Source organism: Megascapheus bottae, chromosome 22, assembly GCF_031878675.1.
Source record: "Megascapheus bottae isolate mThoBot1 chromosome 22, mThoBot2.hap1, whole genome shotgun sequence".
NCBI lineage: Eukaryota > Metazoa > Chordata > Mammalia > Rodentia > Geomyidae > Megascapheus > Megascapheus bottae.
This window is the reverse complement of record NC_143530.1, coordinates 2,533,314-2,559,116: the sequence shown is the minus strand read 5'-3', so window position 1 is coordinate 2,559,116 and position 25,803 is coordinate 2,533,314. Positions and strand designations below refer to the sequence as shown.

General features: G+C 52.1%; 2 protein-coding genes across 3 annotated transcripts in view; both read right to left on the bottom strand.

Moving 5' to 3' along the window:
- Positions 1 to 278: 278 nt before the first annotated feature.
- LOC150047568 (glutathione S-transferase A4-like) lies at positions 279 to 11,690 on the bottom strand. The gene is made up of 6 exons (XM_090355484.1): positions 11,233 to 11,690; positions 9,007 to 9,058; positions 7,014 to 7,146; positions 4,493 to 4,634; positions 2,921 to 3,052; positions 279 to 810 (listed from the first exon to the last, which is right to left on the bottom strand). The coding sequence occupies exons 1-6, from the start codon at positions 11,320 to 11,322 to the stop codon at positions 688 to 690; spliced, it is 672 nt and encodes a 223-aa protein (XP_090211610.1). The 5' UTR covers positions 11,323 to 11,690; the 3' UTR covers positions 279 to 687.
- Positions 11,691 to 20,642: 8,952 nt separating this feature from the next.
- The window catches only part of Cilk1 (ciliogenesis associated kinase 1), a 21,398-nt gene continuing 16,237 nt past the window's right edge, over positions 20,643 to 25,803 (bottom strand). Inside the window, exons 10-13 of one of the 2 annotated variants that reach the window (XM_090355477.1) lie at positions 23,307 to 23,455; positions 22,658 to 22,786; positions 21,712 to 21,834; positions 20,643 to 20,838 (exon numbers count right to left, since the gene is read on the bottom strand). In XM_090355477.1, the coding sequence (XP_090211603.1) occupies positions 20,684 to 20,838; positions 21,712 to 21,834; positions 22,658 to 22,786; positions 23,307 to 23,455 (556 nt within the window). In that variant the 3' untranslated portion in view covers positions 20,643 to 20,683. Of the gene's footprint in view, positions 20,839 to 21,711; positions 21,835 to 21,932; positions 22,223 to 22,657; positions 22,787 to 23,306; positions 23,456 to 25,803 lie in introns of those variants that run through there. The other variant, XM_090355478.1, reaches the window with a different exon arrangement.

The window sequence follows — 25,803 nt, the reverse complement described above, 5'->3', positions numbered from 1 at the left end:
CACCATGCTCCCCGGAGGCGTGGGGCCCAGAGTTTTTATGAGGACTCATCAGGTGGGCACGACCCTGCCGGACCCAAGGTCAGCTCGTGTCACTCGGCAGGAAAGAGATCACACGTGACCCAATCCCCAAGACCCTGTAGGACTTGGTGGGTATGGCTCAAGGTAGCCACCCCAAATCTCACTCACTGACACTAATTAGGTCTCCCAGCTCCCACTGAGCTCCTTGCCAGCATGAGTCAGGGCAATAATGAGCATTCAGTTAATAGAGAGTGCATTCCTTACTTCCATCTCTTTTATTATAGCTTGAAGGAGAGTTGTTCACTAGACATGGTGTTTTACTAGACACTAAAAATTAGGAAGAGATAGGGAGAGCTAGCCGGAAAGAGAACAGAGGAGCTGAGGGGAGAAGAGGCCCTGCCATCCCTCAACCTCAGTATGAACTGGCTACATAAAACCAGAAAACCAGTCACCAAACCAGATCTAGCTCAAATACCAGCTGCCCTGAGAAAGGCTTACCAGAACATGTCCCCTGAAGGTTTTCACAGAACAAAAAGGCTGACATTTTTAGGAGAGAAGATCAGCTTGGCACAAGAGACTCAAGTTACAACTCACTTAACACGTAGCACTATGACAGAGCTGGATACGAAGGTGGGGGGGGTCTACCCATTCATGGACAGCAGAACTACTCTACGACAAGAAGACTTTGCAGACGGCTCTCAAGTATTGCTCATTGGGTGGGGGCTTCTTCTTGCTTCCGGGCTCCAGGAATTTCTTAATTGTGGGGATGTCACTTATTCTTGTCCTGTAATCCTAAGAAAGGAAGGCACAAAAGATCCAAGTTAACAGCAAAAGAATGAGTCACTGATAATAGGGCTGTGCAAAACCACATCAAAATAGTTTTCATATCTGTATATGTATATATAGTTATTTATTGATTGATGAAGTTCCATGGGAATGGCAACTCAGCGTCTGTTTAAGGTCTGATCTTGTGCAAAGCATCCACCATCAGACACAGAGTGGGACCGAGGTTTCTGCAAATACCATGCACCTGTCATGGTCACTCTTTTCAGAACTAGCAAAAAATTTAAAAATACAGAGTAGGATTTTGGCACACGCTTAAAGAGAATAAAAGGAAGGAGGAAAAAGCAGATAGGGAGAGGCGATTTACACAGAGAAATGCATGAGCCGTTTGCACAGAAGCGTAAGGTAGGTCAGTCAAGCGGCAGGGAGCTTGCTTTGCAAACACAAGGCCCCACTCAAAACCAGCACTGTACCCACCAAATGCCATTGATGGTAAGAGGCATATTTTCAGGTTCCATTTCCTACGACTTTTCTCCTCCTATTATCAAGCAAGTCCTCCTTTGGGGTCTGAGTGGGAGATGACCAGATAGCTCTATCGGAGCCTGTAACTCAGGTATCACATATTTATGTAAGCTGGAATCAAAGGAAAAAACCTGGTTTTTGTTTGTTTGTTTTGTTTTGTTTTGTTTTTATTCGGGTCAAGTCCAATCAATTCTTATCTCAGTAACTGAGGAGAAAAGTCCAATTTGGTCTAGTGGACATTCTAAACTAGACAAAGTAATCTTCATATGTAATCATTTTAATAAAATATTTTAGGAGCCAGGAATTTGGCCTAGTGGTAGAGTGCTCTCTTAGCATGCACGAAGACCCAGGTTCGATTCCTCCATACCAGATACACAGGGGGAAAAAAAAGGCAGAAATGGTGCTGTGGCTCAAGTGGTAGCGCTCTAGCCTTGAGAAAGTCCAAGGACAGTGCCCAGGATTCAAGGCCTTGAGTTCAAAGACCAGGACTGGCAAAAAAAAAATTTAAAAATATTTTAAAAGGGGGGCCTGGAGTTTGGCCTAGTGGTTAAAGTGCTTGCCTAGCATGCATGAAGACCCGGGTTCGATTCCTTGGTACCACATACAAAGAAAAAAGCCAGAAATGGTGCTGAGGCTCAAGTAGTAGTGCTCTAGCCTTGAGAAAGTCCAAGGACAGTGCTCAGGCCCTGAGCTCAAGCCCAGGACTGGCAAAAAAAATAAAAAATAAAAAAAAAATACCTTCCATGGATCCATGGATTCTTGGGGGAAAAAAATAAAAATACTTTAAAAGGAAGGTCATGAGCTGAGAATGTGGCTCAGTGGTATGGTAGAGTGCTTGCCTAACACTCATGAAGCCCTGGGTTCAATTCCTCAGTACCACATGCACAGAAAAGGCTGGAAATGGCGCTGTGGCTCAAGTGGTAGAGAGTTAGCAAAAGAATCTCAGGAACAGTGTCCAGGCCCTGAGTTCAAGCCCCAGGACTGGTTAAAAAGGGGGAAAAAAAGGAAAGGTTTTTTGTTTAAAAATGACTATATACTAAATACCCACTGAGTGTAAGACACAAGCTCAGCACACACACGGCGAAGAAAATGTGTCACTGATATTAACAGGAACCCTAAGGATGTCAGTCAGCGCTCTTAGTACATGGAGAAGAGCGGGAGCCTGTGGGGTGACGCAGGTGCCTTGTGCTCGGTCTCTTTTCAGAGACCCTGTCTCTGAAAGGGGAGCTGCAGCATGACAACAGCACGGTTTGGGATGCTGAGCTCCAGGGCCCTCTGTGGGCAGGGGAAGCCCACTCACTGAGGATGCCCAGCCCACTGCTGGGTCCCCACGATGTAAAGTCCTCTCTGAAAACTCTCCCTATGCGCCTGCCTCTTGGCGCGCAGTGACAGAGCCAGGCAGCATGGACACTTCCTTCACCTGACAGCGCCCTTCTGGCTAATGATCTGAGGGCCAGAGAAGCAATTTCAAGTCTGTACCTTCCTTTCCATTCACTCACTAGACTACACCCCAGTCATACACCCCCCCCCCACACACACACAACCAGTGAACAGACACAGAAGGCAGGCTGCAGTCTCACAGTGCTGTGTCCCTTACCTGGAGGGAAGGAAATGCAGTCAGGATGGTGGGAATCCTCTCTTCCAGGGCCAGAATAGTCTGGAGGAGAATCACATCTGCAAGGCTTAGCTGGCTGCCAACCAGAAAGAACTGACCAGTGCACCTCAACACCTGCGGATGGAGAGCGGAAACCCCCATTACAGCGCACAGACACACGAGTGTCTGAGAATGCCTCGGAAACGACAGCCTTCCCCCAGCAGCATTGACAAGAGGGCGCCAGGATACTGAGAGAGGGGAGAGGAAGAGGAAGTATCTGCAGTGGAGAGAACGGTGTTCATGGGTTCTGGACTGAGCATATGTCTAAATTCTAGAAGCACCTGCAGTAATGCATGAGCACCGATGCCTCTTGGTGCTCGGAGGGCTGAAAGCTATACAGTCTCCGTGATGGGTCAGTCCAGTTCTGTGCTTCACTGACCTCCAGGGCTTGTGTTAGAAACCGGACCTGACTTCCTGTCCCGGCTCCTGACGGAGAAAACTGACTGGTCCTGACTTCTATTTTTGAGGGTACCACTTAGGTTTTAGGGATTTGTAAGAGTCAAGCCAGGAACAGTGGTAGGAAAGGGAGGTGATCCCTTGCACAATGAATGTGTGTGTGTATGTGTGTGTGTATGGGCACATGAGCTCGTGTGAACTCCTGGATGCCCACCAATACATGGGTGTGCACACATGTGCCTGCGGGTCTGTCAGACAGGGAACACAGCTACAGAGTGGCAGAGAGGCACCCTGAGTAGGGCAAGTCCAGCGTTCCAATCCAGCTCTTCATTTTTCTCCCCGTGTACCACCCCCCCTCTCTCTGCCAGTCCTGGGTCTTGAACTCAGGGCCAGAGCACTGTCCTTGGGCTTTCTCAAGGATAGCACTCTACCACTTGAGCCTCAGCACCACTTTGATTTTTCTATGTATGTGGCACTGAGGAATCAAACCTGGGTCTTCGTGCACGCTAGGCAAGTGCTCTACCACTAGGCCACACTCCCGGCCCCAGGTGCCAGGTCTCTTCAGGAGGCCATCCTGCTCACCTCACACCTGTGTTGTGAGGAACCCTGACACACTCAGGGCCTGGGACACAGATGCCTCCAAAAGCACTCTGGGAAAGATGCCATGAAACGCAGCCCCAGAAAATACTGTTCCTTTTTTTTTTTTTTCTGATTCTAATTTCTTCCCCTCCCAACCCGCATTAGTTCTAATGCCAACAAGATGATCCTTCTAATTCAGGATAATAAAAGGGAGTTAGAGCTCAGAGAAAAAAAGGAAAAAGAAAAAAAAAACGGATGTAGTAATGAGAGGAAGAGCAAAACAGAAAAGAGCAAAAGAGAAATAAAAGGGAAATGGTTCTCCATGTAGCAGACAATGAAAGACACTGATAGACGTTGAATGAATGAGATGGGAGCTTTGTGAATGGGTGCCTGACGACCTGTGACAGACACTGGGGGACTCTGACACGTCAACTCTGATGACTTGACACTGAAGAGTCTGCCCTGCCCGAGTGGCCCCCTGGCGGTGGGGCTGTGCCAGGCACTGCGTCTCCCGTCTCACCCACGGGGGAGAGCGCCTACCTCCTCAAACACGGGGAAGTACCGCGTGATGGCCTTGCGGGCCATGGTAACCAGGCCCTTCTTCTGGTCTATGGGCCGCAGGAAAGGGTGCATAATGATCATTTCCAGCAGGTCCAGGGTCCCCTCCACGTACATGTCGATCCTTCCAAGGGAAAGCGGCCTCAGCCTCCCAGCCCCGCTCCCCCACACACCCTCCCTGGGCTCAGCCCGGCGCCCAGGACATCCTCGCTTTTCTACCTCCGGGTCAGTATCTGTTCTAGCTCAAAACAACCTTCAGAAAGCGACACGAGTCAGAGAGCCTGGGAGCTGTTACGAGCCCTCTCCCCAGCTCCCCCCCCCCCCCACCCTCACCCTGAACCCACGCTCTCCTCTCCACGTGGGCTGCACTCAGACTGGCAACAAATGTATTCATTTTTAACTTTTCATTTTGGGCGGTCAGAGCCTTGTGTTTGGCAGGCAGGTGCTCTTCCACTTGAGACATGCCACCCAGCTTTTTGTGGCTTATTTCTGAGATAGACAGGATCTCATCTATACATTTGGGCTGCCCTATATATCTGGGGTGACAGACATACACCACCATACCCATGCAGAGGTTAAAACAGAATTTGTGGCCTTTCCTTCTCTCAAAGGCTGACCCCCAAAAGTGGCCTTCCAGACCTCTGCCTCCCAGGAAGCTAGGATTTGGGGCTTGAGCAACTGCTCCTGGCCACAGATGGACTATGGGCATAAGTTTGCCAAGGAAGCCATCTGACAACTGGAGCTAACGCTCTTCCCTGGACCCTGCATCTGGGAGGCATAAGCATCAGGCTCTGAGTTCAAATTTTAGTGCAGTATACGCCATTCCAGGCCTTGAATACCACTTCTCACGCCTCATACTCCATGACATTAAGTAGCAAGGAAGACCAAAAAGCAGCATCAAAACAATTACAGAAGGTACAAAATTATTTGCAGATATCACATCTGGTATCTGATACCCCTATCTCAGAACTCTTTCTTTTTTTTTTTTTTTTGCCAGTTGTGGGCTTGACCTCAGGGTCTGTGCACTGTCCTTGGATTTTCTCAAGGCTAGAAGCTCTACCACTTGAGCCTCAGCACCATTTCTGGCTTTTTTCTATGTATGTGGTACTGAGGAATCAAACCCAGGTCTTCGTGCATGCTAGGCAAGCACTCTACCACTAGGCCAAACTCCCGGCCCCTCAGAACTCTTTCTTATTTAACTCCAGGGGACACTTTTTGAGAACTTAAAATCCTGAATGTTACAACCTTGAAAGTCAATTTTTCTTTTTAGTTTTAGCTTTAGGGCTTTTTTTTCCTGCCATTTCCCTCACTATTTAAAATTGTTGGCATTGTGTTTTATAAGTGGGTATTATCTTTGTACTGTTTCCAATTTTGGAGGTCTAAATTGCCTAGGGACTTTCAGGTTTACTTCATATTATACATGTTTTGCCCAGTTAGTTGCTAACCTTGCATTAGATTAGATTAGATTAGATTAGATTAACATCAGGTAAATTTATTTGCATTGTCTGTGCACATAAAACCAGACAACTCATCAGTGAATGGAGAGATGTCCTTGCGAAGGTGCATTTGTGAGAGAAATGTCTCCAGATCTGTTTTTAGGTGATGCCATATGTGGAGAAGGCTCATCTCAGCCATCTTGTTACATGTCTCAGGTGGTCACAGCTGTGACATGATGTGTGCACAGATGCCAAAATGAACAGCTCACTTTGAAGCCCATCTCCTTATCAGCACTGTTCACCCGCTCAAAAGTTATATCCACACAACTACTCTTCTGTCTCTGGGAGTGTATGCTCACAGAAATGTCTGTGTTGTCACTATTTTATTGTGTGAAGCAGACTGTTGAGCATTCTGCCCTTCCATTTTCATTTTTTTTTTGCCAGTCCTGGGCTTGGGCTCAGGGCCTGAGCACCGTCCTTGGACTTTCTCAAGGCTAGAACTCTACAACTTGAGCCTCAGCACCACTTCTGGCTTTTTCTATGTGTGGTACTGAGGAATTGAACCCAGGGCTTCGTGCATGCTAGGCGAGCATTCTACCACGAGGCCAAACTCCCGGCCCTCTCCCTTGTCTTTATGTTTCTCCATAAAACATATTTTATAAAATATGCACCTTTGGTTTTAAATTCTTTTTTTTTTCCAGAATCTTTTCAGAACATTGTGCTTGGGGACTGCAGGCTTTTAAGGGTTGAATCTCTTAGGCTTTCAGGAGCTGCCCTGTAGGACAGTGCCTTGAGGGACGGTAGCTGAACCCGTGTAACTTAAGGCTCTGTACTCACTTTCCACCTGGGCTTCACTGTCTGGGTTTCAAGCCCCGGTCCACATTAACAATACAAACATAGGGGCTGGAGGCGTGGCTCAGGTGGTAGAGTGCCTGCCGAGGAACATAAAGGACTAGATACCGAGACTGAGTCCTCCTCTCCAATGAAAAGGAGATCAACGGGAGGAGGCAACAGTACACACATAGGGGGCTAGCAGGGAGGGTACTCAGGCATGGTTCCCGCAGTACATGGTTCTCTCCTTGAGGTTCCTGCCGAACAGGTGGTACTTGTCGGCGATGTAGTGCAGGATGCTCCGGGTCTGCACCAGCCTCATGCCGTCCATCTCCACCATGGGCACTTGCTGGAACATCAGGTGGCCCTCTGGGAAAGGAGCACAGTGAGGCACGCCCGCCCCCGGGTCAGGCTCCAGAGGAGCTGAACCACCCGGCACCCCTTCCTCTCCATTGGCCTCTGGTGAGGGCGTCTGCTCGAGCGGCCCCGCCGCAGACACAGGCCACTAAAACATGGAGACACACAAGGTGCTGGGCAGGCACGGGTGGCCAGCAGCCTGTCGCCCCGGACGGGGGAGGACAGGACACTCCTGCCAGCGCGGCAGGCTCCAGACCAGAGCCCCGTCACTCTCCTCCTGTGCAGTTCTTTCTGCAACAGACCCGCAGCAGGCTGCACATACCAAAACTCTGGGGCGAGAGACAGAATTCAGATCAGCCCTCGGGCGTCAGGCAGCACAGCGAATGAAGGCAGGAGGGAGGGGGCCAGGCTCACACTGTCATCCTAGCTAGGCGGAAGGCTGGCGTCGGAGGATGGCCGGTCCAAGCCAGCCCAGGGAGAAAAACCCCGGAGACTTCCGTCTCCAGCTAGCCACCAGAAAGCTAGAGGCGGAGCTGTGGCATTGGTAGAGTGCCAGACTTGAGCTGGAAAAGCTCAGGGGCAGTGCTCAGGACTTGAGTTCAAGTCCCAGGACACACAGAAAAAGAAAGAAGGAAACAAAGAAAGAGAGAGAAAGAGAGGAGAGAGAGAGAGAGAGAGAGAAAGAAAGAAAGAAAGAAAGAAAGAAAGAAAGAAAGAAAGAAAGAAAGAGAGGGGGACAGGAAGGAAGGGAAGGAGGGAGGGAGGGAGGGAAAGAGAGAAGAAAGAGAAAGAAAGAAGAGAGAGAGAGAGAAAGAAAGAGAGGGGGGACAGGAAGGGAGGGAGGAAGGGAGGGAGGGAAAGAGAGAAGAAAGAGAAAGAGAGAAGAGAGAGAGAGGGGGGGACAGGAAGGGAGGGAGGAAGGAAGGGAGGGAAAGAGAGAAGAAAGAGAAAGAAAGAAGAGAGAGAGAGAGAGAGAGAGAGAGAGAGAGAGAGAGAGAGAGAGAGAGAAAGAGAAACAGTGGTTAAAGCAGGGAAGGTAGTGGCACAGTGCCGTGGACTCCGGGCTGGGCTGTGCGGATGGGGGGAGTGGGGGTGTGGGGGTGTGGGCTGTACTGGTGAGCCAGGGCAGGCTGTGCTGATGGGGGGAGGGGGATGGGGGGTGGGCTGTACGGATGGGGGAAGTGGGGGGTGCGGGCTGTACTGATGGGCTGGGATGGGCTGTACGGATGCCGGCTTCCAGTGGTCCTCTGATAAGACGCCGGGGCAGAGGGAGCAGGGCTGAGCAGCAGCTCAAGGGGTCTGATGTGCCATCACTTGTCAGCAGGAGATGGGAGGATGTGAAGGAGGGAGGGGAGGGAGGAAGGAAGCAGCAGGCTGGGGGAGGGGGAAAGGGGGAGAGGGCAGATGGAGAAAGGCTGGTGTCTGTGGATGTGGAAGGATCCACATTGACCCACCAGCTGCTTTTCACAAAACTCCTGGACTAGCCAGGTGTGGTGGCTCTCGCCTGTCATCCTAGCTACTCAGGAGGCTGAGATCTGAGGATCCAGGTTCAAAGCCAGCCCAGGCACTAAAGTCCGTGAGACTCTTATCTCCAATTAACCTCTAGAAAACCAGAAGTGGTGCTGTGGCTCCAGGGGTAGGGAGGTAGCCTTGAGCTGAAGAATTCAGGGACAGTGCCCAGGCCCAGAGGGCAAGCCTTATGACCCACAAAATACAAAAAACTCTCCTGGACAGAAAGTGGCCCTGGACACCTCAGCTGTGTACCCCCGCTTACTTTCCTGCACGTTTTAGCATCTTTACCTTTCCACATACGTACAAGTTCTTTTTTTAAAAAAGCATCAGCACAGATGGCTGGCTCCGTTCCATACTCACCTTCCTGCAACTTCTGAAGCTGCTCCTTAGTTTCCAGAAATTCTTCATCAAACTAAATTGGGGGAGGGAGGGAGAAAGAGAGAGAGAGAGAGACCCCACCCCCCCAAAGACCAACATCATTAAAGATGCAGTACCCAATATACCAAGCTACCCTTGGCACCACCCTTGGCTTCTAAATAGTACTGCCCACTACAACAGAATAGTTCCCACCAAAAATGCTGATTCTCTTGCCAGGGAGGTGAGGAAGTGTGCTGATGCCAGAGACAAGCCAAAGCCATGGAGGATCCCGTGCACAGGAATTCACTAACCCAACCTCCTAAAGTATGACGCCAGGGATGGATTAGAACGCGCCACCACAATCAATCCTCATATCCATAAATGATGATTGTGAGGGAAATGGAGATTGGAAAAGGAGTAGGCCCGACCCGGTCATCACCAGGCGAGGACTGTGGATTGAGGCCCAGCGAGGCGCACAGACCTTCCCAGGGGATGGGAGGTTGTGCGAGGGACTGGATTTGGGGTAGGTTTAAATAGGGCTTAACAAAGGAGCAACATTAAAAGATGGGTGGTGGTCTCTTGGAGGCCCAGGGCGATGTTCTTGGCCTGGCCCACAGTGGAATGCTGCGCCGTGGGTGTGGGGGCTGTGGTCCCCCGGGGACTGGGGAAGAACGAGCTGCCTGCAGACCAGCACGGGAGCGTGCTGAGACAGGACTCAGTCCTTCACATTCCAACTTAAGATACAGAAAAAGATAGGGCCTCGAGGAAAGAGGCAGATCCTTCAGTGATGTTTTCAAAAGAACAACAGGAAGGGAGAATTACAAGCTCTGTTTTTCAAGAATTAATGCAGATTAATGAAGACATGTGGCACAAAGCAATTCACAGCATCTCCACAGGGGGAAAATTAGGACTGAGGAAAAGGAGCCCAGATCTGAGCCGGCAAACCCGGTGTAACGAGTACAGGGCATAGAGAGGCGTGTTCAGTGGCAGCCAGCCTCGGGTCAGGGTTCGCATGTTGTCTTGAGGCCAAGGAGCCAAATGTAGGATGGGGAATCTAAGACGGACCGTTTCCTCCACACACAAACCGCGGGGTCTCCCATCCAGGCTCCCAGTGCCAGCGGGCAGGCCTTCCTGGAGAAATAACAGGCTCGGGTTTGGAGAGTGAAAATACAAGAGGAGCCTAGCACACCCAGTAGTGACAGAAAGTACTATCCTGAGAGGCAAAGCAAAGTAAACCAGGAGGCGCTGCCACCCAAGCTGCAACAAACAGCCATGAATAACTGGATGGGAGGGGGAGAGGTGTTGAGCCACCTTCCTGCGTGGCTCCCGTCCCTGTGAATGGGTGGAATTGATTTGCTCTGGAAGAGCAGTGGGACTGGGCAGAGCAGAGACAAGCAGGGCAGAAGAGGGAGCTGGCAAGCCCACACACTCCAAACCCAAGGTCCAGGGGTGAATCAGGGATGATCCCGAGAAGCCCAGCTTGCTTTCCTGGAATTCTTCCCCCAAGAGGAAAACACCAGAGCAAGGCCCGCTGTGGAGGATTTCACACAAACACCCGGGAGACCTTCTCCATGATGACCACGGGCTGACTTCAGGGAAGAGCTGGGAACCCAGCTGACAACAGCCAAGGAAACGTGGCGCCTGGAAGTGCAATGCTGGCCCCGGGGCTGTGCCAGCCCATTCCTGGGGAAACACGGACCTCTGATGAGGTCTGCAGTGTGTAAACTGTGCAGCCTGTTGTGGAAGAGGCCACCATCAGGAAAACACTGATTTTTACAACCTCACCTACAGGAAGACTTCCCCAAGCAGAGGGCATCTTTAAATGGGCGCAGATCTCTTCAGGTTCTGGAAGAAACCTAAGCAGATTCCACGCGCAGACCTCGTTTTGATCCAGGCTGCGCGCCCTGCCTGAGCCCTGGGTTCAAGGGTGGGCGCGTGGCTCTGCCTTGCCGTCCTCACCGGTTAGGGATGGATAGATGTGGGGGGCTACGTCCCGGGACGGTGTGGGCATGGGGTTCGGCTTTAAACCGCCCCACCGCAGGGGAGGGAGGGCAGACCCCAGACAGCAGCTCGGGGCGGAGGGGCGCAGGGCTCTTCGCATTGCCTTTCATGGGACCTTTTCCAAAAGCAGGAGAACCCCAGCCCGAGCGCCGCCGTGCGGGGGGCACTTCCCGGGCGCGGGGACCCCCGGTGGGGACCCCGGGCGGGAGGGGCGCGGGGAAGCGGTACCTCCACGCCCGCGGCGGCCAGCGCCCAGCGCACCGACTCCATGCGCCCCCTTCCGTTGAGGTAGTGCAGCCTGGGCCGGGACGACGCCATGGCGGCCCCACGAGCGACTCACGGTTCCCGCGGGGCCCGGCCTAGGGGACGGGAGGCCTGGTGTCTGCCACAGGAAAGGGCTGGGGGGGGAGGGGGGATGGAGGGGAAGAAGGGAGGAGGAGGGGAGGAGACAGGGTGAGGATGGAGGGGAGACTGGGAGAAGGAGATGGAGAAAAGGAGGAGGAGGGCTGGGGAAAGAGGGAGGATGGAGGGGAGACGGGGAGGATGGAGAGGAAGAAGGGAGGGGGGCGAGACAGGGTGAGGATGGAGGGGAGACAAGGGAGGAGGAGATGGAGAAGAGGAGGAGGGGGAGAGAGGGAGGATGGAGGGGAGAGAGGGAGGATGGAGAGGAAGAAGGGAGGAGGAGGAGGAGGGCTGGGGAGAGAGGGTGTGGATACAGGACAGGGAAGATGGAGGGAGTGGGAGGATGGAGGAGAGGAAGAGAGAGAGAGAGAGAGAGAGAGAGAGAGAGAGAGAGAGAGAGAGAGAGAGAGAGAGAGAGAGAGAGAGAGAAAGAGAGGGGGGACAGGAAGGGAGGGAGGAAGGGAGGGAGGGAAAGAGAGAAGAAAGAGAAAGAAAGAAGAGAGAGAGACAGAGAGAGAGAACAAGGAAGACGGGGAGGAGGGGAGGAAATGAGGAAGTCATGGAGGGGAAGATAAAGAGGAGGAGGAGGAAGGGAAGGGGAGGGAAGGGGAGGGAAGGGGAGGGAGGATACCCCCTGGGCTTGGCTGTGCGTGCCCGTGCCCCCCGTCTGGCCACCCTCGTGGGCTCCGAGCCTCCCCTGCGGCTTGGAGAAGCCCAGCACTTCCCACATTGCGCTCCCAGGCGCAGGAAAGACCGCCACGGCCCACCCCGACACCCCAACACCCCGTCAACCGACACCCCCACTCAGACACCCTGACATCCCCACATCTCCACCCCGACACCCCAACACCCCGTCAACCGACACCCCTACACCCTGACACCCCGACATCCCCACCCCAACACCCTGACATCCTGACATCCCGTCAACCGACACCCCTACACCCCGACATCCCCACCCCGACACCCCGACATCCCCACCCCGACATCCCGACACCCCGCCGCGGGCTCCCAGGGCCTCCTCCCGGCCACCGCAGTCCCTGGGCGGCTCCACGGCTGCAGAGCCGGGGGCGCCGGGCTCGGGGGCTCAGGGGCTCGGGAGCTGGGGCTCCGGGGACACCCGGGCTCGGGGGCTCGGGGCGCCAGGCTCGGGGGCTCGGGGGCTCGGAGGCTGGGGCTCCGGGGACACTCGGGCTCGGGGGCTCGGGGGCTCGGGGCTGGGGGGCTCGGGGCTGGGGCTGGGGGGCTGGGGCTGGGGGACACCCGGGCTCGGGGCTGGGGCTCCGGGGACACCCGGGCTCGGGGGCTCTGGGACTGGGGGGCTAGGGCTCGGGGGCTCGGGACTGGGGGGCTCGGGCGCCGGGGCTCGGGGGCTCAGGGGCTCGGGGGCTGGGGCGCCGGGGCTCGGGGGCTCGGGGCTGGGGGGCTGGGGCTCCGGGGACACTGGGACTGGGGGGCTCGGGCGCCAGGGACACCCGGGCTCGGGGCTGGGGCGCTGCGCCGTCCCGGGCACTCCGAGGCGGGGCCGCAGGCGGGGAGGAAGACGCCCGCAGCCCAGGACCCCGGCGGGCCTAGCCCGCGCCTGCGGGACGGGGAGCGGGGCTGGGGGTGGGGAGAGGAGGGCGGCCAGCGGGACGGGGCGGGGGAGGGCCGGGAGGACGGCGGGAGGAGCGGCGGGACGGCTGCCGACACAGACCTGGCTCCCACTCGCGACGCGGAGCAGCAGGAGGAGGGGTGGGCGTGGCCGGTGGGGTGGGCGTGGCAGGAGGGCGGGGCTCCTGGAAGTCTCGCCCAAAGAAACCATGGTGTTTAGCATACTCCACCCAGCTGCAAGGAATTGTGGGTAATATAAAAATTCAACCCAAATTTCAACCATTTGCGGCCTGAGTTTAGCGTTTAATGGAGTGAAAACACACTCTGTCTCTGTTAATGAGGTTTACCTTTGGTTACCCGAGCAGGTCAGGGACACAACGCGACGAGCGAACTCAACCTATGCGTGAAGTGTGCGGCATCCTCGCACCTTATATACCGAAGCGAGCTCCGTGTTTTCTCGGATGTGAGGGCGATCTGGCTGCGACATCTGTCACCCCATTGATCGCCAGGGTTGATTCGGCTGATCTGGCTGGCTAGGCGGGTGTCCCCTTCCTCCCTCACCGCTCCATGTGCGTCCCTCCCGAAGCTGCGCGCTCGGTCGAAGAGGACGACCATCCCCGATAGAGGAGGACCGGTCTTCGGTCAAGGGTATACGAGTAGCTGCGCTCCCCTGCTAGAACCTCCAAACAAGCTCTCTCAAGGTCCATTTGTAGGAGAACGTAGGGTAGTCAAGCTTCCAAGACTCCAGACACATCCAAATGAGGCGCTGCACGTGGCAGTCTGCCTTTCTTTTCCCCTTCATTGCTACAATATTTTTTTTTTATTTGTAAATTATAATGTAAGCCCCAGGATTAAAAAGCAAATACCCACTGAGTGTAATTGATTTGTTAGTGCTCAGCCAGCATCAAGGACAAATAGGTACGTTCTTGTTATATTATACATTTCTTTCCTTTCTCCGCCTGCCCCCTCCCCTTTCCCCCCTATCTCTCTGCCCACATGTTACATAGTTCATTCTGCTTCTGAATCATTCTGCTTTTTTTTTTTAAAAAAAAAAACCTCTGCAATTATTAGTTTATTAGTATCATCCTAGCAGGACTTAAATGTTCAGTATTCCTCCTAAAATTACATTAACAAATGCAATTGGAAAGAATCCAAATTATAACAAAACAGCACTCCATCACAAAAGCGGGTAAAATGCCAAGAACGCTATTTTAAAATACTGGCACTTTAAGAGAACCATACTCTCAAAAAAAATCCCCACAAAATTGCCAAATTGTTCCCTAAACTGCTAAGCAGATAAACATGACTCTAATGGATAAGTGGGGGGGGGGGGGGAGAGAAATTCAAACAAATTGGGTAACTTGCCCTACAAAGCAGTTTGTCTTTGATTTAGACAGGGAAAAACCACAACGTAGGAAAATATATTCTATTTTAAATGTGGCGTAATTGTAAAACACTGGTCAAATTAATTGAAAGTCTCAAAGTTTCCTGAGCAGTCCATAGTGAAGCTGAATGGAAAGGGGCATGCATAGCCACTACTTTCCCTGGAAATAACAACAAAAAGTCTTGCAGTTTAAGCTCACACTTTGGGGTGTACATTCTCAGGTCTTCTTTCATGTGGGTACTGCAAAGTGTAACTGCCATTACATGGTAATGGGAGTTAAAGAACAGAGTCCTTCTGTGAAGATTATAGCTTTCTACTAGTCCTTCAGACTTACAAATGGTTTAATTCTAATAATCCCATGCTGTGAATAGAACTGATTATTCACTTTGTAAAATCTAAGTGGGCCATGTGAAATTGATGAGAGATTTTAGTTTCAGTTATGAATGAAAATGTCCTCGTTTACTTTCATTACCCCATTATGACCTATAGAGTGTGGAGACAAGTTTATCAGCTAAGTAGATGAAAAGATAAAACACTGCAGTATAATTCAGGTGATCGAAAATGGGCAAAAGCAAAAGACATGTTTCCCCTCAAGAAGAAAAATTCCAGACCTATGAAAAGGACAATACTAATAAAAAATTATATTTACTTAGAAGCATTCAGAATGTCAACAAAACAGCTGCAACTTTTTTTTTGCAATTACAGAGTGGTATTCAGTTAACAGAACAACAATTATTTCGTATGAGCTGCGTCCGACAACTGAAGATGAAAAAAACTACAGTCCCCATATATAACTAATTTGTGCTGTGCCCCAACAAGACCCAGGTTCGATTCCTCGGTACCACATACACAGAAAAAGCCAGAAGTGGTGCTGAGGCTCAAGTGGTAGAGCTCTAGCCTTGAGAAAGTCCAAGGACAGTGCTCAGGCCCTGAGCTCAAGCCCAGAACTGACAAAAAAAAAAAAAGAGTGAGCTGTGTACAGAGGTGTTAAATGCTTTCTAGACAAGAAAAAAAAACTGTGCTTGAACCAACTCATCATCCTCGTCATCTTCCCCCTCTTCCTCCTTCTTTTTCAGCCTTCACGCCCCCCTTTCTTTTTTTTGCTGCATCAGACCTTCCTTCAGCGGGGCAGGCAGCCATATCCTTCCCGTAGTTTCCCTTCAGCTCAGCCTCTTCTCCTCCTCAGGCTGCTTGTCCTCTGCACCGGTGTTGTTCTATGTGTTTCTCCGCTGTTTTTGTTCGTGTGTTTTTGCGACATCGCCGACAGGCCAGGGCGTTCCCCTTTGATTTTAGGGCGATATTCAGAACAGAACAAGAAGGCCCAGGGAGGCCTCTTGTCTGCACTGGGATCCTTGAACTTCTTTTTTGTGTCCCCTTTGGGCGGGATGTAGGTTTCATTTCTCTTTCATAACCGGCCTTGGCCGCCTTGGCCATGTCTTCAGTTTCCCCTCCTCTTCAGCAGTCAGTCTTCCACCTCTGAGCACTTTGTAGAAAACTCTGCAAAGCTGACTGAAGCATCCGGGTGCTGCTTCTTCTGCGCCTCCCCGCAAGTGTGCACAAAGAACACACATGATGACAGGTTGCCTCTCGGCTTCTTAGGATCTCCTTTGCCATGTTTAGTTTCTCCTCCTCGAGGCACAGCGTCGCTCGGAGCCTGTCTGGCTCTCACTCGCCCCTGCGCTGTCTCTATGGAGCTCAATGTACTGCAATGGCTGTGAGAGCGGGAGCCAGACGCAGTGCATTCTGCTTTTTAAATAATATCTCTAGGTATCTAACTTGCTACTAATGGGCGAATTCAAAACAAAACTCTTCTTCCTGCCGCTCTGAGTGCATCCCCCCGTGACACCAGTCTAGGTATTAAGGAGAAATTGAGGAAGCATTTTATTAGCAAGTCCCCAGCGAAAGGAACTCATGCTTTGTTTGCATGTAAGGCCACTACAACCCCTAAAGTAAATTTTTCTCCTTCAGTTCTGGGGCTTACAAGCTTCACCCAGGCACTGTCTTTTGTGCAAGGCATGTGCTTTACCACTAGAACCGTAGGGCCACTTGCAGCTTTTTTTGGAGTAGTTTATTGGAGATAAGATAAGAATCTCCTCCTCGGGCTGGGAGTGTGGCCTAGTGGTAGAGTGCTTGCCTAGCATGCACAAAAATCTGGGTACGATTCCTTGGTACCACATACTTAGAAAAAGTCAGAAGTGGTGCTGAGGCTCAAGTGGTAGAGCTCTAGCCTTGAGAAAGCCCACGGACAGTGCTCAGGCCCTGAGCTCAAGCCCAGGACTGGCAAAAAAAAAAAAAAAAAAAAAGAATCTCCTCCTTCAGCTGGCTTTGAACTGTGACCCTCAGATCTCAACCTCTCTGGAGTACCTAGATTAGAGGCATGAGCCACAGTGCTTAGCTTAGTTATTATTATTCTTTTTAGCCAGTCCTGGGGCTTGAGCCCTGTCCTTGGACTTTCTCAAGGCTAGAGCTCTATCACTTGAGCCTCAGCACCACTTCCGGCTTTTTTCTCTGTATGTGGTACTGAGGAATCGAACCCGGGTCTTAGTGCGTGCTAGGCCAGCACTCCACCACCAGGCCCCACTCCCCGCTCTTAATGTTATCTTTTATTGAAGAATATGAAAACAAGACCACAAATATTCAAATCCATTTTTCCTTAAGTTGTCACTTTATTTGGAACAGGAAACCTTCCCTTACTGAAAGTTAATCTCCTTCATCAACTCAGGACAAAGTATTCCAAAGGCAACATTTCCTTCGGGAGGGCTTGCTTCCATGGTTTGCTGAACTAGAATCTTTTCACTACTATAAATATTTGCTTTATAAATAAATAACTTCCCCATTGCTGCACTGTAGTCAAATTATGTAACTCAAATTCTATCTGCACTGAGATACCACTATCAGATGACCTTGTTCCGTCACATAAAATTCACATTAGCAGTGTCTGTAAAGCATGTCTTTAAGAAACAAACCAATAATACCAATTAACATGAGATTCCCCCACCTCCAGCTTGTCTGGTCAATTTTCAGAAGGCTCTCTCAGGAAATTATACATAAACGTACAGTACATTTGTTTGGAAATTGCAAAAATAGTTCTAAAAATTACATTAATTAAAACAAGTTGCTACAGTATGCTTAAAGGGATAAGACAGTGTGTCCATGTTTTCTTCTAAACAAATTCATTTTTGGTCTTCCACTAGAATGAAATGTACAGCCTGTGTTCCCGTTTTTCTCCTCTGCTAAATGGCACAGTGTTTTGATGGCTGGGAATGGCCGCTTCCTAAGAGCTCACAATGCTCACGAATTCTGTCAGTGCTGCATCTGCCCGACACGGAGGCAGGCCTAATCGTTTAATATGGGCTCCACTGAGTGTATTCAAGTTTTTTCTTCTTCATCCCAGGAGACGACATCCCTTTTTCGTTTTTTTAATTTAAAAGATATGATCCTTTACACAGCAAGGTATCTAAAAAATTGTTTGAAAAATCACTTTTCTGCCTATGTAAGTGCTATTGTCCTGGGGCTCTGTGAGGCATAAGCAGGTTTGACTGTAAAGTGAACTAACTACCTGGTCAAGGACAGCTTCTACACAAATGTACTTTCTCTGTGATGCAGTCACTCCCAGAGCCACCACTGTATCTTCTGACATCTCAGAAAGCTTTCAACTAGAAATGAGGGGTAGTCTTAGACAGGTACAGTTCAAACCATCACTTCTGTAAGTGACTTGTCTTCCATTTTACAATTCTACAGTGACAGGAAATACACGCAACAGGCAGCATTTTATTTCCATTAAAAACATTCGTATTTCCTTCTACAGCACATAACTCATGTACACAATTTGTCCTTTATCCCACTGAAAGATGGAAATGCCTTAGGACTTGCTAGTTATTCAGAGCTGCATTTTTTCCCCTCAAGTGCCCATTTACGTTTTGACTTGTGTGTGAGTTCATGTGAATTTTATCTTTTGATGGGAAGTTACTTACTGGTAAATAACGAAAAGGATAAAAGGGAGGAGATAAAATATTCTCCTTAGTTTGGCCCTTCCTCCAAAAGTATTAGGAAGTAAACAGTTTCAGAATGTACAACCATCAGATAACAAGCTTTTCCAATTAAATAAATGTAATAACCTTAGTCAACATAAGCTAAAGAGAATATAATGTGTGCCTCTGTAAGAGGTATTTACAGTTTAAACCAGCTTTCCAGCTAGCTAGGCCAGGTTTCAGATTAATTTACTTTAGATAGACAGATAATACAGAGAAAATAAATATTAAACTCACAGTCAGGGAATCATCTCTAAAACCCATTTTCAGTTACCTTAGATAATGAGCTGAGAATATAATACAAACATGAGTGCGGTCTCAAGAGCTTGCTTCATGACGTTGTTTCAAAAGCCCTGCTACAGCTCGTGAGCAGTGAGATGCGGCCAGCAAATGGACCCTGGCACCATGTCGGCACCCCAGATGTTGCTCAAGTGTATTTTGATACTCTCTAAAGCACAAGTGCCGCCTTGGTTTGAGGTCCTGGTAGACGGTTCAGGCTGCGGTTGCTTCATTACTCACACCTTTCCAGGAGAGCCACGCGGAAGCGCTGCCCTGGCCCTGTCACCCTCACCTGCCTGGCCATGTAGAGCAGGACAAAAGAGTTGTTGGAAGCCCGGGAGGACGCGGTGTGCACAAGGCAGGGGTTACAATGGCTCCTGCATGAGCCCATGGGGAGGTAACCCGAAGGGAAGCTGATGTGACAGGTGTCGATGGACTTGGTCATTTTTTCCTGTCTCCAAACTAGCCTTGCTATTTAATGCAACACTGCTGCGAGCATTTCTCACAGCCACAGCCTCTGCCCGGGGAGCAGAAACTGCCCCAGTTAAGAGCTCCGGGTGTCCCCCCGGGAGGCTGGTACTGTGGCGTCCGTGACTCTGAGGTACGCGGGCCCCACCCCACCCTGACCCAACGAACTCCAAGAATCTGCTCACAGTATTTAGGAGCTGCTTCTACCAAAGTCTGAGGAAATGAGCCAAATGCAAAATCCTATCTAAGATACTATAATCATTTTTGGTCTGGTTATTTTTGGACCAGTCCTGGGCTTGAGCTCAGGGCCTGAGCATTGTCCTTGGACTTTCTCAAGGTTAGAGCTCTACCACTTGAGCCTCAGCACCACTCCCAGCTTTTTTTTTTTGTGGTACTGAGGAATTGAACCTGGGTCTTTGTGCATGCTAGGCAAGCACTCTACCACTAGGCCATGTTCCCTGCCCTCAAAAATATATTTGATGAATAAAACCAAGTGTTACTAGCCCCTGGCAGGAGTGTACGTTAAACTGAGCATGTGAGCTTTTCTACGGAGAACCTGTGCACAGGAATGCTTCCTGTGGTCCAGACACTGTGACCTCAAAAGTGGCAGAAGATGGATGTGATGGCTTTGAGTACACGTGGTTTCACTGGAATGCGAAATGTTTTTCTCTAGGAAACCAGAATAAAGCCAAATGAATTCCATTAAGGAGGTATTTGGGGATGGAAAGGAGTGGCAGAAAAGCCAAGTGAGAGCACAGGGCTCTGAGTTCCAGCTCCAGTATGGCACACATACACGCACGCACGCACGCACGCACACAGAGTCATGGACAGGCTATTTGAGACACAATGGGTCACTTTCTGAAGGCCAGTCCAAGAAAGCTCACAGTCCCTAAAGAGCCTCATTTTAAATAAAACTTCACTCTGGTGCCCACACATACCAAGTACATAATTGTGCATCTTCTTCTCGTTGCACCCCTGTTGCAATACTGGATCAATATTATTACATTTTTTTCAAAATCTGTATAAAATATTATCTGGAACCCCAACAAGAAGAAAAAAAAATCATTTAAATCTTTAAAAAGTTTCTTACAAAGTTGACCATATAAAATGCTAAAACAGAACCTATACATACAAAATGCTGTTGCTTATGAAAATAATGGGACCCAGTTGCAGCATAAAATAATTTTATACAAAAAAATGGATATTGCATTCAAATCAATCTTAAAAAAAAAAAAACCTTAAAAAAAGAATATTGAAGTGTCTCGGTTCAGAAGAACAACTACAAAGTGTAGGTTTGCTTTTCTGTCAACGAACACCAGGGGGATAAGAGAAAGCAGCCAGCTTCTCTCCCCGGGGCTTCCAGGCACGGGCCTCCCCACACGGGTCTCCTGACTCGGGCCTCCGGGCTTGGGCCTCCCTGCAGGGGTCTCCCGGCACGGGCCTCCCCGCACAGGCCTCCTTGCAGGGGTCCCCCGACATGGGCCTCCAGGCTCGGGCCTCCCCGCACGGGCCTCTGGGCCGGCAGTCACCGCCTTGCCGGGTACTTGGAAGCCCAGTCTGTTCTGCCGTGCACCGGCTGGGCGGCCGGCAGCCGGGGCATGAGCCCCGCAGTGTTTCTGGGCTGAGTGTGGAAGAAAGGCCGCCCAGGATGAGGTCGTACGGCCTTCAGAGACGAGTAGCCTGCAACAGAAGAGAGACGCGTCTGACCACAGGGGCCTCCACACGCCAGAGGATGTGTCCAGTGAGCGGACGGCAGAGGCTGGATGCCCCACAGCCACGTGGCCAGAGGACATGTCCAGTGAGCGGACAGCAGAGGCTGGACGCCCCTCAGCCACGTGGCCAGAGGACGTGTCCAGTGAGCGGACAGCAGAGGCTGGACGCCCCTCAGCCACGTGTCCAGAGGACGTGTCCAGTGACCGGACGGCAGAGGCTGGACGCCCCACAGCCACGTGGCCGGAGGACGTGTCCAGTGACTGGACGGCAGAGGCTGGAGGCTGGACATGGGCCCGCTGCCTTCTCCAACTCTGTGGGGAGGGGAGCGTGCCGGGGCGTGAGCTCAGAGCCCGGCACTCTCGTTCAGCTTTTATGCTCAAGGCTGACGGTCTGGCCACTTGAGCTCCCACTCCTCCGGCTTATCTTAGGGTAGCTCACTGGAGATAGGAGTCTCGAGGGCTTTCTTCCCAGGCTGGCTTTGCACCACGATCTCAGATCTCAGCCTCGTGAGTAGCCGTGGTTACAGGTGTGAGCCCTGGGGCGCCCTCCAGTGGGTCAGGCAGGGCAGTCGTGCACTCCGCCTCGTCAGAGCCAGCGGCCGCCTTCTTCACGTCTCTACTTCACCACTGCTCCCAGGCTGCTCCTCAGGGCTCAAACTAGAGTCTGCACCCACACACCAACCCCCGCGCTCCCCGCTGCTGCCAGTTCCGCTTCCTCCTGGGCCCTGGGGAGCACCTGCCCCGGAGAGCCCCCCCCCCCCGCCCTGCTCCACCCGCCCTGGTGTGCCCCCCCCCTCTCCCCCCGCAGGCCCTGCTCAGCAGCCGCAGATGAGGAACGCACCGGGGGAAGGGTCTGGGACAGGTGCCAGGTGGACCCTCTGCACAGCAGAACCAATTTCTTTTTTCAGGAAGGAAGGGATATAATTTCCAGTCAGTCCACTAGAACTCGTGGAGCCGGAACCAACTGATGAAAAACAAAACAGAAGTTCCGATCTTGAGGATACGGGTGTGAGCCGCTGGGCCTGCCAGACATTTTTGCTTTTGTTTTTTTTTTTTTTTCTTGCCATTTTTTTTTCTTTTCTTTAAAAGAACAAACAAACAAATAAAAACCGCGAACAATAAGAACCTAGAGGAGGCTGGGATGGAAGGGGAGAGGGACAGGCTTCAGTTTGACTTATTTGTGTTGCTGGGTTTTGAGGGAAGGACTCACTAGCCAGCCCAGGTTTGAACTCATGGACCTCCAGCCTCCACTGTGCAAACACCTTGCATCACCATGCCTGCCTCACATCTTCCTGGGTGGTGGTATATGGGCACTGATACACAGTCTCTCTCTCTCTCTGTCTTTTATATTTCTTAAAAATAAGTGATGACAAGTAGATGAAGATAGGAGAAGTAAAGGTAAGATAGCTGCGTGGCGCACAGTAGGGCAGCATGTGGGGAAGCAGCACACAGTAGGACTGCCTCAGGTAGGGGACACTCCAGGAAGACACAGGTCTACAGAGAATGGGGTCCACCTTCCAGTTGGAGGGAGTCTGACACCTGGCCCCGGGCTGGCTGCTCAGACATCAAGAACCACAGCTGCAGCAGCGAGGGGAGGGGTGCGAAGCTGAAAAAATCACTTCTGCTTTTCCCTTCGGCCAAGGAAGATTCTGCACCACCCCAAGGGCAGGGCCTGGGGAAACTGAGCAACCTGGCCCAGGCCTGCTGCTGGGAACTGGAGATAGGGCGGGGAGACTCCGGCACGGCTCTGCCCCCCTCCCTCTCCTCCTCCCGAAGTCTCTGCTCACCTGAATTTATCTTGCTGATTACTGAAACTGACCCCGAAGACTTGCCAGAGAGGCCGGAACTGGACCACGGGTTAGACGGAACAAAGTCCTTGCCCGGATTTGGGAGTATGCCGTTTCTGATGTTTATTCCTAAATAGAGAGCAGATGAGGTTGAGGAATAAAATGTAAAAAAATATGCATCAGGGACCAGGAAGAAGCAGAGGGGACCGCATACACTGCGGGTGGGCCCGGAAGAAGCTCAGGCACACCTGACGTCTCACACAGGCGACCCGCTGACCAGCAGCACCCCGCCTTCCAGGAGTGCAGTGTGGCCTGACAGAGCAGCCCACGCCGGGGGGCCCGAGGCCGGGCCCTCTCACCACTGCACCCCGCCTTCCAGGAGTGCAGTGTGGCCTCACACAGCAACCCACTCCAGCAAGGCCCCCGAAGCCGGGCCCCTCCCACCACTGCAGCCCACACCACACCCCGCCAAAACTCCACGGCCTCCTCAGAGCCTTCCAGAGCTTCCCACTGCGCCTGAAAAGAGGCCCAAGAGCCCCCGAGGCTCACTGGGAGCCTGGCTGCCCCCCATCTCTGCACAGCCCTCCACCCTCCCTCCATCCTCCCCAACCCTTGCACAGCAGTCAGAGAACAGGCAGGCGGATCTTACCGGGCAGGTACCTCGAGTGCTTCAAGTAGTGCAGCTTGGCTGCCGACCTCAGAGTGGGCGTGTCTCTCCTGGGGTGTGACGTCTGGGTGGGGGCGCTACTTCCTGTACTCACAGGCTCAGAGGGTTTCAGGTCCAGAACACTCTCAAATCTGTGTCAAGAAAGCATGGGCTAAGTGAGCAGGACAGAGCCAGAGACAGAGGCCCTGTGCATCACACCAGTACACAGGATCCACAACCCAGATCACACCAGTGCACAGGACCCACAGACCCCAGTTCACACCAGTGCACAGGACCCACAGACCCCAGTTCACACCAGTGCACAGGACCCACAGACCCAGATCACACCAGTACACAGGACCCACAGACCCAGATCACACCGGTGCACAGGACCCACAGACCCCAGTTCACACCAGTACACAGGACCCACAGACCCAGATCACACCAGTGCACAGGATCCACAGACCCAGATCACACCACTACACAGGACCCACAGACCCCAGATCACACCAGTACACAGGACCCACAGACCCAGATCACACCAGTACACAGGACCCACAGACCCAGATCACACCAGTACACAGGACCCACAGACCCAGATCACACCACTACACAGGACCCACATACCCCAGTTCACACCAGTACACAGGACCCACAGACCCAGATCACACCAGTACACAGGACCCACAGACCCAGATCACACCACTACACAGGACCCACAGACCCCAGATCACACCAGTACACAGGACCCACAGACCCAGATCAGTCCAGTGCACAGGACCCACAGACCCCAGATCACACCAGTACACAGGACCCACAGACCCAGATCACACCGGTGCACAGGACCCACAGACCCCAGATCACACCAGTACACAGGACCCACAGACCCCAGATCACACCAGTGCACAGGACCCACAGACCCAGATCACACCAGTACACAGGACCCACAGACCCCAGATCACACCACTACACAGGACCCACAGACCCAGATCACACCAGTACACAGGACCCACAAACCCAGATCACACCAGTACACAGGACCCACAGACCCCAGTTCACACCAGTACACAGGACCCACAGACCCCAGATCACACCAGTGCACAGGACCCACAGACCCAGATCACACCAGTACACAGGACCCACAGACCCAGATCACACCAGTACACAGGACCCACAGACCCAGATCACACCAGTACACAGGACCCACAGACCCCAGTTCACACCACTACACAGGACCCACAGACCCCAGATCACACCACTACACAGGACCCACAGACCCCAGATCACACCAGTACACAGGACCCACAGACCCCAGATCACACCAGTACACAGGACCCACAGACCCAGATCACACCAGTACACAGGACCCACAGACCCAGATCAGTCCAGTGCACAGGACCCACAGACCCCAGATCACACCAGTACACAGGATCCACAGACCCAGATCACACCAATACACAGGACCCACAGACCCCAGTTCACACCACTACACAGGACCCACAGACCCCAGATCACACCACTACACAGGACCCACAGACCCCAGATCACACCAGTACACAGGACCCACAGACCCAGATCACACCAGTACATAGGACCCACAGACCCAGATCACACCAGTACACAGGACCCACAGACCCCAGATCACACCAGTACACAGGACCCACAGACCCAGATCACACCAGTACACAGGACCCACAGACCCCAGATCACACCAGTACACAGGACCCACAGACCCAGATCACACCAGTACACAGGACCCACAGACCCAGATCACACCAGTACACAGGACCCACAGACCCAGATCACACCAGTGCACAGGACCCACAGACCCAGATCACACCAGTACACAGGACCCACAGACCCAGATCACACCAGTACACAGGACCCACAGACCCAGATCACACCAGTACACAGGACCCACAGACCCCAGATCACACCAGTACACAGGACCCACAGACCCCAGTTCACACCAGTACACAGGACCCACAGACCCCAGATCACACCAGTGCACAGGACCCACAGACCCAGATCACACCAGTACACAGGACCCACAGACCCAGATCACACCAGTACACAGGACCCACAGACCCAGATCACACCAGCGCACAGGACCCACAGACCCAGATCACACCAGCGCACAGGACCCACAGACCCAGATCACACCAGCGCACAGGACCCACAGACCCAGATCACACCAGTGCACAGGACCCACAGACCCAGATCACACCAGTACACAGGACCCACAGACCCCAGATCACACCAGTGCACAGGACCCACAGACCCAGATCACACCAGTACACAGGACCCACAGACCCAGATCACACCAGCGCACAGGACCCACAGACCCAGATCACACCAGTACACAGGACCCACAGACCCAGATCACACCAGCGCACAGGACCCACAGACCCAGATCACACCAGTGCACAGGACCCACAGACCCAGATCACACCACTACACAGGACCCACAGACCCCAGATCACACCAGTACACAGGACCC

What these genes read in the sequence shown, in the direction of transcription:
- LOC150047568 (XM_090355484.1), bottom strand. Translation starts at nt 11,322, where the DNA reads ATGGCGTCGTCCCGGCCCAGGCTGCACTACCTCAACGGAAGGGGGCGC. An exon ending in TGGCCGCCGCGGGCGTGGAG is followed by an intron (nt 9,059 to 11,232) that starts GTACCGCTTCCC and finishes CCCCCAATTTAG; the next exon opens with TTTGATGAAGAATTTCTGGA. An exon ending in ACTTCCCCGTGTTTGAGGAG is followed by an intron (nt 3,053 to 4,492) that starts GTAGGCGCTCTC and finishes CTCCATCCGCAG; the next exon opens with GTGTTGAGGTGCACTGGTCA.